Source organism: Desmodus rotundus, chromosome 12 (genome assembly GCF_022682495.2).
Source record: "Desmodus rotundus isolate HL8 chromosome 12, HLdesRot8A.1, whole genome shotgun sequence".
Classification (NCBI taxonomy): Eukaryota; Metazoa; Chordata; class Mammalia; order Chiroptera; family Phyllostomidae; genus Desmodus; species Desmodus rotundus.
Window position 1 is genome coordinate 72818373 of NC_071398.1, and position 12966 is coordinate 72831338.

A 12966-nucleotide genomic window follows, 5' to 3' on the forward strand; every position below is an offset into this window, starting at 1 on the left:
GTAAATAACATTCCACCCTTACTTTACTATCTTGCTCCAGGTCCACCTCCCCCAGGACATCTTTCCATGTGCTTTTGATTCCATCGCATCACGCTCGAAGCAGCTTTAAACTCATGTGTCCTTCGATGGATGACTTTCTTGCTATTTCATCATGTTTGACTGGGAGCTCACCTGGAGGCGGAGGCAGTGCCTGGTGCTAAAGAACTAATTTTCCATTTCTTTGTTCTTAGGTCTACCTCAACTCTGCACCGCCCCCCACCCCCGCCATGACGCCTAGCCCAGGGGTCCAGCTCCCACTTGGGAATCTTCGGGTCTGAGCGCATCACTTCTGAAGTAGAACCAGGAGCCTCTCGGTGCACAGAGCCACACTCTGCCATGAGAACCTCCCCTCAAGGCCGGAGCGCACACGCTCCTTCATCCCGCCTGCATTCCTGTAAATAGTTTTTCTCCACTGAAAAAGTGGAGAAACTGAGACCTATTGATTTTATCAAAGCCCTAGGCCTTAAAAAAACAACAGAACAGAAAAAGCAGCAGGAGTTTCTCGGGAATGCCAGCGTTCATTTTCTTGACTTGGGTGGTAGGGAGATGGGGGGTCTGTTTTGCGCTTGTTATTTAAACCGAATGTACCTTTCAGACACTTGTATGTGCACGACATATTTCACAGGTTGAAGCTGTGCCTTTCCCTCAGCTATGTGGCTTCTAATCGCTTTTCCCCGATCTTCCTGGGCAGGCAGGACGGCCTATGGAGGGAATGGGAGCACTTACACTAGAACTCAGATGAGCCCTGAGTCAAAAGCACTTCGAACCAGGACTGGAAAATTGGAATTTGGATCTGCACCAGCCTCCCCTGACCTCTTCTTGGGGCGGGGGGATGAATACTGCTCAGAAATCCCTGGGGAAATTATTGGCAGGGGCTTTTGTGAGGGAACCGAGAACCTCAGGGGAAGTCCAGGGGAAGGCCTCAGGCAGCACACTCAGACCCTCCCTTTCAGGAAAGACTCAATTCCTCCTGCTACACCAGGCGGTTGGGGGGAGGGGGGGTTTCCTCCCCTACTTTCCGGCCTGAACCGCACCAGGACAGAACCAGCTGACTTATGCTTAGCCACTCACCGGGGGCCTCAGCAATATCTATCACTTGCTGTATTTTTACAGGAATGTGAGCTCCATGTCCCCTTCTGCAGTTTTCCCCGAGCTCCTCCCCACTCCTGTTCCCACTGGAGCTGGGCTTTCTTGCTGGAGAACGCCAGTGTACTTTTGGTCAGCCAGTACTCTCTGTGACCAGCAGTCCCAGCATCTCCTAGCAGGGATTCTGGGTGCAGCGGAGGACTGGATAATGATGACGATGGAATCAAGACAAGAGCTCAAGGGGTTAATCAGGGATTCAAGCCACAGAGGGTAGGGATGTGATTGTTGGGCTTCTGTTGCAGAAGTGTCTGCTGAGATCTCCGGCCCCCCACCTAGCTGCGCGAGCCTTCTGTAGGGCCATGTTCATTTTCAGGTTATTTTTCAGTTCCCATTTTATGGTTGCTCTTTTAAGATTGCTACTTAACTATTCTTCCTTCTTTTCACTGGCCTTCCCCACTGCATCATCACAGATCCCGGGCCACCATAGCAGAAATTTACAGTGTAGAGAGGGATGCTCCACATGGCCGAAGGATGGGAGGGGAGACCACAGGAGCCCCTGACACCTCTGGCTGCCACTGGTTAGGGCATCATTCAGATCTCTTTGGCAAAGGCTAAAATTCTCTAAATTCTCTCTTCTCCCCATCCTTCACCTCAATGGAGGTTCTTCAGACAAAGCCTCTTATTTTCGCGCCCCTTTCTCAAGATGATTTCCTCCAATACACCTAATCCATCACAATGCCTGGAGCTGTCACAAGAAAATAGAAGTGGACTAAAGGACCAAAAGTTCCTATCTCCAAAGTTTAAATAAAAACAGAAGCGAGCCAGACCTGCTGGTCTCCCTAGGCCGAAGAGAGGTGTAAAGGAGGGAGTGTTAAAAATTAAACTTGCCCCTTTCTGGTACCACCATTAAATCTAAAACAAGTCAGCTTCTACCCAGTGCTAGAGCCAATGACGGAATTTTTTTATTGTTGGAAAACTGTGCCAGCATTGGAAAACGAGTTTGGACACACTTCAATATTTCTAGTCCCTTTCCCCAGAAAAAAATGCTCAGAAAAGCTGAGATCAGGTTTGCCTGAGATCACACAGCAAATCAAATTGCAAGAGACCCCAAGTTCATGTCTGGTTCACACGTCCCTACCCTATAAACATGTGAGAAAGCGGACAGATAAATAGCTCCACTTGTCTCCCCATGCTCCCCCTGAGCAGGCAGCAGCTCTGTTTCCTCCTCCTCGCTGCCAGCCTGGGTCCACAGGGCTGGCATCCACCTCAGTGGTGTGTTTGCTTGGGGGTGGGAATATGTGTGGGGGGAGGGATGTCCAACACCTAGTCACACCTGGCCTCAATTTTGGTTCGGGGAAGTTCAGCATTTCATATCAAGCATAGAGTTGTTGCTATATCTGCCGCAACCAGCATGAAGGTGTCACCGGAGAGAGAGAGAGAGAGAGATGACATAGGGCGAGGTGAACAAGCTTCCTAAAGTAGCTTTTTATCTACAAAGACAGACACTGCAGCCCTCTCACACCACAGCCAGCCCACCCTGGGGGAGCAGGGGTGGAGATGAACAGAGCCCACAGGTTCCAGTACTGGCCTAAGCTGGAGCGAGGGGAGTTGCTGAGGCTGCCACACCTGGACTCAGGGCGAGGGTCCATCTGATTAAGGAATCAGAGTTTGCTGGCCGGACTCATCTGGATCTGCCCAGAACAAAGCTGAAGTCTGCAGCAGAAGGCTGCACCCCGCCACCACCACCACAACAGCATTAAGGGCATCCCTGCCCCTTCACCATCGTATGGGACCCACACCTCCTGAGCACACGGGGTGGGCTGAAGCGTGACAGTGGGGCCAGGCATCGAGCTTCCTGTGTACAGACTAGCCAGCGGAGCTCACCTTTAGACATAAGGCTGGCCCCGAACCTCGGAAAACAGGGCAGCAGAAGAACCAGAGGCCACATCCGAATAACTACTACAATTTCTTAAAATTACACACAAGGAGCTAGCTGCCCCCTTCTCATCCCTCCCCAAGGAATACAGACAGGTGACACACACAGGTAAGAACACACTCACCTGCGCTCTGACTTCCTGACTCTGAGTCGCTCAGGCCAAACGAGGAATGTCATTGGCTTATTCGGGTGAGCTCCTTAGTGTCTGCTGCTATAGGATACAGGCTTGATTTAACATAACAGAGTCCTTTCACTCCCCTAGTCAAGACCTTGCACCCCCTCTGGAGAAAGTCTCTCCTGAGGCATCAATCTCCAAGGCATCTAAGTTCCTTCCTTGGGCTGACATCTCCTCGATCAGCCCGGGGGTGAGCTGGCTTGAGAAGCCTGATCCTGCAGTCCCTGCGGCAGCTCCAGCAAAGGTGCATTATTTATCCCAGCTGCTGTTTCAATTAATATAGAGACATATTCAATACAGCTCCACAATTGTCTCGGCAACCTCAGGCTGGAAAGTAAGCAACTCCTAGCTGTATGATTCTTTCTCCGAGTCTGGTTCTAACTGCCGGCTCAGCGTGTGTGCAACTTGAACCGAGGCCCCAAACCAGCCCAAGCCCGGCTCCGCCACCTGTCAGTTCCACCCTGGGGATTGGTTCCGCAAGCCGGCAGGCAGGGATCTCCAAGCACTATCTTAACCTCTGGCTCCACCTAACGGCAAGAAATCCGCACTCCCCTTTCACAGACGGACAAACTGAGCTTCATCCAGGAAGGTCCCAAAAGGAGGAAACTAATTCAGCAAAGGAAATTAATGGTCCTCTGCCTGGCCTTCCACGTTGTCATTTTCTTCCCCTGCTATCTCACAGGAGGAAAACTGGTGTTAACTTTTTGGTTAGCATCTTGGATTTCTCCAGCCCTTTGTCTGAGAATAGCACTTCACACATATCATTCAAACAATATTGTGTGGGTGAGCCACTAGAACATCTGCTGAATAATGAGGAAGAAACACAGAAGCCTGAAATGGAGCTGAAAGACAGAGGCACAAATGGTACCTGAAGTCCGGCCCAGGGTTCTGGCCCAGCATCCTCTCTGACCTTTGCCTGGTTTCCCCACCACTTTTAAGCACTTCGGCGTGGGGCGGGGAAAGCTAAGTTGCCGACTGGGCTGGGTTGGCCAGGGAAGGGTCTGCGCTCACCTTTAAATCGGGAGGCTTGCTTCGGGGACCGGGGTTGGGCGCCGGAGCAGTGCCCACGTCTGGAGTTGGCCCGCCAGCAGAGTTAGCACCCGTGGTCTCCCCAGGCCGGAGGTCTGCGCCCGGCAGGTGGCAAACGGCATCTTCCAGCCCAGCTCCATCCTCCTCTGCCTGCTGTTGCTGCAGCTCGTCCGATTTGCACCTCTTCATGGTGTCTGTGGGTCGGCCAGGGGAATTTGTCCTTCCAGCGAGCCGTCTTGGGGATGACCGCGCCCCCTCTTACACTCAGAAACGAGGCCTGGGGTCTAAACGATTAGCGAGGAAAGGAGTGGACGGATGACAATTCCTTGAATTAAAAATTAAATCTTTTTAAAGGAGGAAGAGCAAGGGGCGAGAAGGGAGAGCCTTGGTTACAGCTTGGAATAGTTCATTACGACCTGGGGAGCGAAGGCAGGGCACAGTCGAGCTGGCCAGCAGGAGTCCTTGGGGGGTCATTGGAGCGGGTGGAGGGCTGCCCCCAGACCCCGAACTTTCTGCTTCAGGGCATGGCCAGGGCCGGGTTGCTCAGCAGCGCAGCGCATCCCTCTGGGTTGGCCCATCTCTGGGAGAGGCAGGGCAGGGGGCAGCCGGGAGGGCAGGTCCTCGGCGGCCGCCCTCGGCGGCGGCTGGGGCCCCGGGCCCTGCCGCCCGCCCCCGCCCCGCATGGGCCGGTCGCGGAGCCTGCGCCACGCCCGGCCCCCTCGCTCCCCGCCCGCGCCCGGGTCCCCGTGGCCCGCTTCCCGCCGGCGCGCCGCCTGCTGCAAAGCGGCGACCGCGGCCAGAGCCGACAGCGAGTGCAACCTACCCCGCCCGGGCCTCCGCCCGCGAGGGGAAGGCGAGGCAAGGAGAAAGTGACAACGGCAACGAGCCAATGGGAAGCCCGGAGGGCGGAGGGGGTGTCGCGCAGCCACGTTTTAGGGTTGGTTGCACGGTGCGAGCCCCCCAGGAGATGTCTGGAGGACTGTGCTGCTGCGTCTTAGCAATGCGGAGAGCGGCTGCCGAGTAGAGGCGGGGACGGCGGGCGCCCCGGGATCTGTCTTAGCAGACGCCGGAGGGACCCTCCCCGGAAAGGCTCTCTCGGGATTTCCCCCACCCACTCGTTTTATCTGGTGGGGAGGGGGCGCAGTAGGGGTGCTTGCCATCACTGCTTTTTTTACTCTAACTTTGCACATTATATTAGGTACATCCCTCCAGTAAGGAATGTTCTGATTCCCTTTAGGAAACTTGGTCTGAAACACAAACCTATAGCCACGTTCAGCGCTGCAAATACAAAAGAACGTTCTGTCCCATCACCCCTTCCGCCACTTTAGTGAGTCTTAGCTTTATGCTCAGGGATGACAAAGTATTTCATATTTAAACACAATAATGAGTGTGAGAGCTCCTTGCAAATTGTAAAGCAGCTTTTAAACAAAATAGGATATTAATGGCAGGAGGTTGGGACATATGGAAGAGAAGGAAAAGATTGCAAGCTCTTTTTCCCATAAGTCTCAGACAAACTGCGCTGAGTAATCTGAAGGCAGAAGAGAGCAAATACCGCGGTAACCAAGATATGGAGCCTCGTAAGAGCCTCGTAATAAGGAGGGCATCTGCGTGCCTACTGTGTGCTCACTGTGGATAGGATTTTTGGCCCATCCAACAGCCCAGGCTAATGGTTCTAGGGACCAGCGGCATCTGCATCACCTGAAAGCTTGATAGAAATGCAAATTACTGGACACCAGCCAAACCCACTGAATCAGAAATAGTGGGCCCAGAAATCTTTTTAACAAGCGCTCCAGGTAATTGTGACCCAAGCTACCATTTGAGAACCATTGCCCTAGACGGTTAGCCAAAGGGACCCTGAGTCTGTGAGTCCTGGTGATGGACTCTACTGCATTTTACAGCTTAGCAATCTTTTTACACCCACGATGCCATCCTGGCCCCCCTTGAGTCCTACTAGCCTGTGTGTTTCTTGACTGTTTTATTCTTCCCGTTCTAACCACTCATTTTAATGTAGAATATCCTAGGAGAGCCTAAGTTGTTAAGAATTTACCTTCTAAACTATCCATTTTTAGAGAATGGGACATAGAAGGGGCTGGTAGAACCACCCCCGACGTCTGCTGCACAGTATCAGGCACAATGTAGAAACACAGTCTACAAGCCTTCGGCCTTTTCAATGGTGAAGGAAAGGCAGAATGCCCTGAAGACCTGGGCAGATGCAGACAGAACCAGCGAGGGCAGCTTCCCAGGGTGCAAGAGCTCAGGCAAAGTCTATTGCCCCCTGCCTGCCTGCCTGCCTGCCTGGCCCCAGAGAAGGGCAGGGGCTCCACAGAGCCTGGGCCAGCCTTGGGCAAGCAGGGACCAGCAAACGGTGAACAGACCTGAGTCTAAGCTGAAGAGGAGGCAGTTGGCGTGCAGCTTTAAGGGAGCAGAGACGTTATCGTTTTGACTTCTGCCTCACTTCTGCACTAGGTTGGAGTGGCTTTAAGTCTGATTTTTGTATTACCATACACAGGCAAATTCCCTATTTGTGGCCATATTTTGCAAGGTGTGATGCAGGTCAACCAAGCGTCTGCGGTGTGTTTTATGAAATCAAATAACACTTTACAATCCATTTTGGAAAGGCAGGGTGGCCTAGTAGTTAAGAGCCCGGACTCTGACCCGATTGCTTGAGGTCAAATCCTAGCTCTGCTCTCCACGAAGCATGTGATGGGAGGCAAGGTCTCTAACCTCTTAATGCCAAGATTCCTCATTTGCAAGGGAGGATACTGATAGTATCTACCCTAGAGGGTGTTGGGTAATGGGGTGGGCAAAAAGTTGTTTGTATGGAAAAAGGCATGTCAGTTGTGATTATTACAGTAGCTTTATTAACACAAAAGAATGTCACTCACGAACGCAAACCTATAAAACACTCAGACATCACCTGGCACAGAGCGAGGGCCACACCTACATCTGGGATGCCATTCAGTTTCACAAGCGTTGCGCATTGCACTGCGGTAGTTCCATCCTTGGGAGTTCAGTTAAATGTCTCACCCACCTCTGATTGTCACTGAATGTCACCTTATGGAACAAATCCGCTACTGCCGGGGGAGTCTGAGTGGGAAGTCTGTGCAGAGAGCTGTGCGACCTGCAACCATCAGTTTGAAGCTGACAGCAAATTTTCATGAACCATAGTAAATTCTTGAGTGCCGCAGGTAAATAGAAACTGAAAGTATTTGGATTGAAATTTTGTGTACAGGATTGGAACATTGCATTTTTCCAGGCTTCTTTGGGGAAAATATAGGCACATCCTATGTTTCCATGTTCAAGATGAGACAAAAATTTGCAGATTTACAATGCAAGAAATTATGTTTGTTATGTAGGAGTAGAATTTTCCCTTTCTGCTTTGGCACCACCAGTTAATTACGAAGAAGTAACATGATGTAGCGGGAAGAACATTGGTCTTGGTGTTAGCAAATCCACATAAGAATTATAGTTCTGTTACTCCCCGTGTGTTCCTGAGCAACCAAATCAGTCAACTTCTCCCACCCTGGATTTTCTCGGCTATCAACAGGGGCTAATAATATTTATCCTCACGTGGTTATTGTAAGGATTAAACTAGACAATGCATGCGAAAACTCTTGGCACATAGTACGTGCTCAGTAAACTTGAATAAAACAAAATAATGAATTTGCCCAAGCCTCTTGGCTGTCACCTGAGAATGGCAGAATTGTCCCACTAAGCTTGGTGAGTGCTTTTTGTGAAAGGAAATCCCAGTCAGGCGAATGAAAGGGGGGCTCTCCTAGTGGTGTTAAATCCGTTAAACCAGTGAGCCGCACAAACCAGAGAAATACCAGGGCTGTGGAATCCCGTCGCCTGGTCAACAGCCCGTGCCCTTAGCTTGGTAAACTGAAGAAGTGTGCATTACAGAGCTTAGGTTGCTGAGCTCAACAGGTAAGCACAGAGTAGGTCTTAGCGTCTGTTTGTAAAATCAATTAAGTCTGAGAAATAAAATGTTTCCTTTTGCCAATAGCAAGAGGCTTATAGATGATGCAAGAAAATTGTTTCCTATTCTGTAGGAATTCTTAAAAAATATTTTATTAAAATTATTTTATTTTAAAAAGCTTAATTTTAATTGAAAAACATTTTAAACATGAAATGGGTAGGTAGTTTTCAGACAGTTGTTTTAAACATACTAAGTAGACTGCTTTGCTTAGAAGGTGAAGGTATCCTCTAGGGAGACTAGATATAATAATTCTGATCACTGTATTTTGATACCAACATCATTACACATATTCTTTTGTTGATCTAATTTTCTTTCCCTTCTTTTAAAGATATCCACTTCCCCCACACTGTTCTCCTTAAAAGAAATTGGGTTCTGTTGGATTAGGAGAAGAAAACTATGCAAATAATCATCAGGGAGATTGGCTAGATTGTTGATTACATCACCATCCCACCACCTAAATACAGGCTTTTTATTGGCTATTGTAAAAGGCAGACAGGACTGGGAAGGCTCTGCTTCACTCGTGAATTGTAGAAGGCTCTGTATTATAAACAAATTTTATCCTGTTTTCCACTTAAAATGTACTCAGAAGCATTTTCCATGTGTTATTACATTTTTCCATGTTACTTAATAAGTAAACATTTCAAATGCATGCTTACCATTCTATCAAGTGACTGTATCAGGGTTTATTAACCACTATCCACCTTATTCTCACATAATTATTTTAATTTTTCACCTTCAGAAATAAAACTGTAATTACTATTTTTATTCAGAAATTGGATGTATTGTTCCTCCATAGAATAGAATTCTAACACCTGTCAATGTTTTAAAGGGCTAGACAAGCCGAACAGATCGTCCCCCTTGTGACCAGTTGTTCTCTCACAGCATCCTGAGACCTGCGTGGGAGACTCCAGGCTGATCCCTGGAGCGCTGAACCTCCTATCTGTAGTACAAAGAGCTGGAAGTTTCTGTTTCTCATTGCAGGTAGGACACATATTCCTCATTCTGGGTGCTCGTTGCTCCTCGGTAACAGGATGAAGTCACAGTAATCGTGGCTGCGAACAGAGGAGGTTTGTGAGGCACGAACTTAAACCCCGATTGTACTGCTCCGGGTGCAAGCCTGGAACTGGCAAAATGGCTGCTTTGTGTCCTTTCCCATCCCTATAGGGAAACCACGCAGACTTCTGGACAATCTGTTACTTAAAGCTGAAAATGCTAGACCTTAAAAAAACAAGGAAGAAAGAAAGAAGGAAAGAAAGAGAGAAAAGAAAACACCAGCTTTGCTCAGAAAGAATCAGTTGTTTGTTATTTTGCTTCTGAAGATAAACGTCTGGGCAGTTCCATCTATTAGTCTACGTGGCACTTTTAGATATAATAAGAGGTAGCAGCCTCGTTCATGGAGGATCACAGGCATTAAGCATTTGGCTAGGACCTCGTGAGCTCTCTCTTACCCAATCCCCACAACAGCTCTGCGAAGGCAAGTGTCATTCCCGCACTACAGCAGAGGGAACGTGCCAGGAGAGATCACAGAGCGTCCACAGGCCTAAGTTCTGCCCTGTGCTCAGCCCGGTGCAAACCCAAAAAGCCTCATAGCTCCCCCTTTCACGACTGTAATTCTGAACTACTCTTGTGGTAAGGGATTTATCAATGAGTATTAGTCTGCGGTTAAATAAACCTACTACATTCATTCAAATGTATTTATGAAACACATATCATATACAAAAGCTTTACAACATGCCTGTGGAAGGGAGAGAACAAAAAAAGTCATTGGTCCCTGCCTTTTGACTTAAAAAAAAGTCTGGTTGGAGGAATTAGACACAAATGAAATGTAAAAGAGTAACACAAGAAGAAATAGTAATGTCTGTCAACACTCGGAGGGGAAGATAATGAAGAACCACAGCCCAAGGGAGAGATCTCTGTGCCGGATTAAGATAACTCCAAGAAAGAAGTGTTTACACACATTCCTCCATATCATTAGTGTTAAAAGGATAAAATGTTGCTTTAGGATGACTCGGAAACATTTAAGTAGGTGAGAACTATAGAAGTCATCTTTTAAAAAAATTTATTGATTGAACCCTGGCTGGTGGGGCTCAATGGATTGTGTGCCAGCCTGAGAACCAAAGGGTCACCAGTTTGATTCCCAGTCAGGGCACAAGCCTGGGTTGTGGGCCAGGTCCCCAGTAGGGGACGCACGAGTGCAACCATACATTGATGTTTCTCTCCCTCTCCCCCTCCCTTCCCCTCTTTAAAAATAAATTGATTTAAACATTTTTTAAAAATGTTTATTGATTGATTTTAGAGAAAGAGGAAGGCAGAGAAAACATTGATTTGCTGATCCACTTATTTACGCATTCATTGGTGGTGTCTGGTATGTGCCCTGACCAGGGGTCAAACCAGCAACTTTGGTGCATCAGGATGATGCTCTAACTGAATGAGCTACCCAGTCAGGGCCTGTATAAGTCATCTTGAATACATACTCATTCAGTCATTGCATCTCTAATTTAACATCTGCATGTGACAGTTTTGATGGCATATTAGTGATGGGAAAAACACGTTTTTCTTTTTATTCTCTGAAACCATAGGGCAGTTTTTCTCAAAGTATGGTTCATGGACTAGCAACAACATAAATTACCTTGGAATTTAGGTACACATGCAGATCCCCCAAGCGGATAGCAACAGAATTGCTGGGGGTGGGACCTGAAAATCTATACTCGAAACAAGTATTCTAGGTGACTCTTAAGCACATTGAAGTTTGAGAAACAATATGTAGTAGAAGACTTAGTGGATCACATATATTGATAGATTTTTTAATTAATAATATCTCCTATTTATTGAGCACTTACTGTATGCCTAGCACACACTCACATTTAGTCTGTAAGACAAACTTCGTAGGTAAGTATCATAACCTCCATTTTACAGTTGGAGAAACTGAGGCTCAAAGAGAATTAAAATTTGGCAGAGCTCACCCTGTTGGAAAGGGCTGTGACTTTCTAACCAGTTCCAAACTAGTTCTGCTTGCCTTCAATGTCTGTACTATTCCCACAGTGCCTACCACACTGTTGCCTAGGGCTTGAGTGCCTGTTATGCCCTATCATTTCAATCTAAGCCTTTCAGTACCCTCACATGGTTGGTACTCTTGCCATGGAAGGTAACTAAGATTCATAGATATTAATATATAATCTCAAAATTACCTTCCAGCAGTTAGCATATAGCTTTCTTTCTTATTCTAGTCTGGCTTTTCCTCGCTTTTACTTTCTCCTGACAGGTCCTAAAACCTTTTTCAGCTCTGGCTGCCAGGGCTTCCATTCCTTGGTGTAATTTATCTGACGCTTTCACGCCTAGTTTGGAAAGACAAATCATGAGTTGAAGTTTAGGTTCCTTTCTAACAGCTACCACAGCTTTTCTGAACAGGAATGAGAGCTAACGTCTGAATCAAGAGGGAAATATTAGTTGCCTAAATTGAAAAACCTTCTACCGATCAAGGAAGCCTCTTCTGGGAAGGAGAATCACACTGTCCCATGTGAGAGCTCATTCTGAAATATGCATACTTGTAAGTCATTTTCAGAGAGACACATATGGCCTGGGGCATATCCAAGCAGCTAGAGAGACAAAGGGCTGTTTTCATTGGTGAATCCACCCAGGCTTGCCTTGCACCTCTCACAGGATGCTGGTGAGAACATAGTACTCTCTTTCAAGATGCAATGACAGTTCCATTCAGTAATGTATAGCTAAAGCCATATAAATGTGTACCCTTTTTACCAAGTAATATCCTCCTGAGCATGATGCTGGGAAAATAATTCAAAAGAAAACAATCAATGGTACAAAAAAACCGTTATAACAATGAAAAATCTGAAACAACCTCAAAGCCCATGAATAGAGTGGATGAGAAACAATGTTATAACAATACAATGGAATGTTATGTTTCTATTAAGCGAGATACAATTGATAAGTATATAGAAACACAAAAGGACTTTTTTATGTAATGTAAAATGAAAACATTAGAATACAAAATTTGCATTGAGTTAGAATAAGTGCTTTGGAGTACAAAGAACCTGTGTTATTAGCTACATGGACTTAAGACAAATCACCTAACCTGCATCCCAATTTCCTTCTCTATAAAATAGGGACACCCTGGCTGGTGTAGCTCAGTGGATTGAGTGTAGGCTGAACACCAGAGGGTCGCTAGTTGGATTCCCAGTCAGAGCACATGCCTGGGTTGCAGGCCAGATCTCCAGTAAGGGGCTCACGAGAGACAACCATACATTGATATTTCTTCCCCTCTCTTTCTCCTTCTTTTCCCCTCTCTCTGAAAAAAAATTAACAAATAAAATCTTTTTAAAAAACAGGGATAAAAATAATCCATCTTGCCCTGGCCAGGTGTCTCAGTTGGTTGGAGTGTCATTTTGGTTTTTTTCCTTTTATTTTTTTAAAATATACTTTATTGATTATGCTATTACAGTTGTCCCATTTCCCCCCCTTTATTACCCATCTCCCTGCACACCTCCTCCCATCCACATTCCCCCCCCCCTTTAGTTCATGTACATGGGTCATACATGTAAGTTCTTTGGCTTCAACATTTTCTATACTATTCTTACCCTCCCCCTGTCCATTTTGTACCTACCATTTATACTACTTATTCTCTGTACCTTTTCCCCCTCTCTCCCCCTCCCACTCCCCTGCTGATAACCCTCCATGTGATCTCCATTTCCGTGGTTCTGTTCTTGT

At 47.2% G+C, this 12966-nt stretch overlaps 1 protein-coding gene across 4 annotated transcripts in view; it reads right to left on the reverse strand.

Annotated features, from left to right (window-relative positions):
* The window catches only part of TMCC2 (transmembrane and coiled-coil domain family 2), a 34815-nt gene extending 29844 nt beyond the window's left edge, over positions 1-4971 (reverse strand). The window contains exon 1 of one of the 4 annotated variants that reach the window (XM_024571549.4): positions 4248-4971. In XM_024571549.4, coding sequence (XP_024427317.1) covers positions 4248-4454 — 207 coding nt within the window. In that variant the 5' untranslated portion in view covers positions 4455-4971. Of the gene's footprint in view, positions 1-3185; positions 3687-4247 lie in introns of those variants that run through there. The other 3 variants (XM_045182537.2, XM_045182532.2, XM_045182526.3) reach the window with 3 other exon arrangements.
* Positions 4972-12966: the final 7995 nt, after the last annotated feature.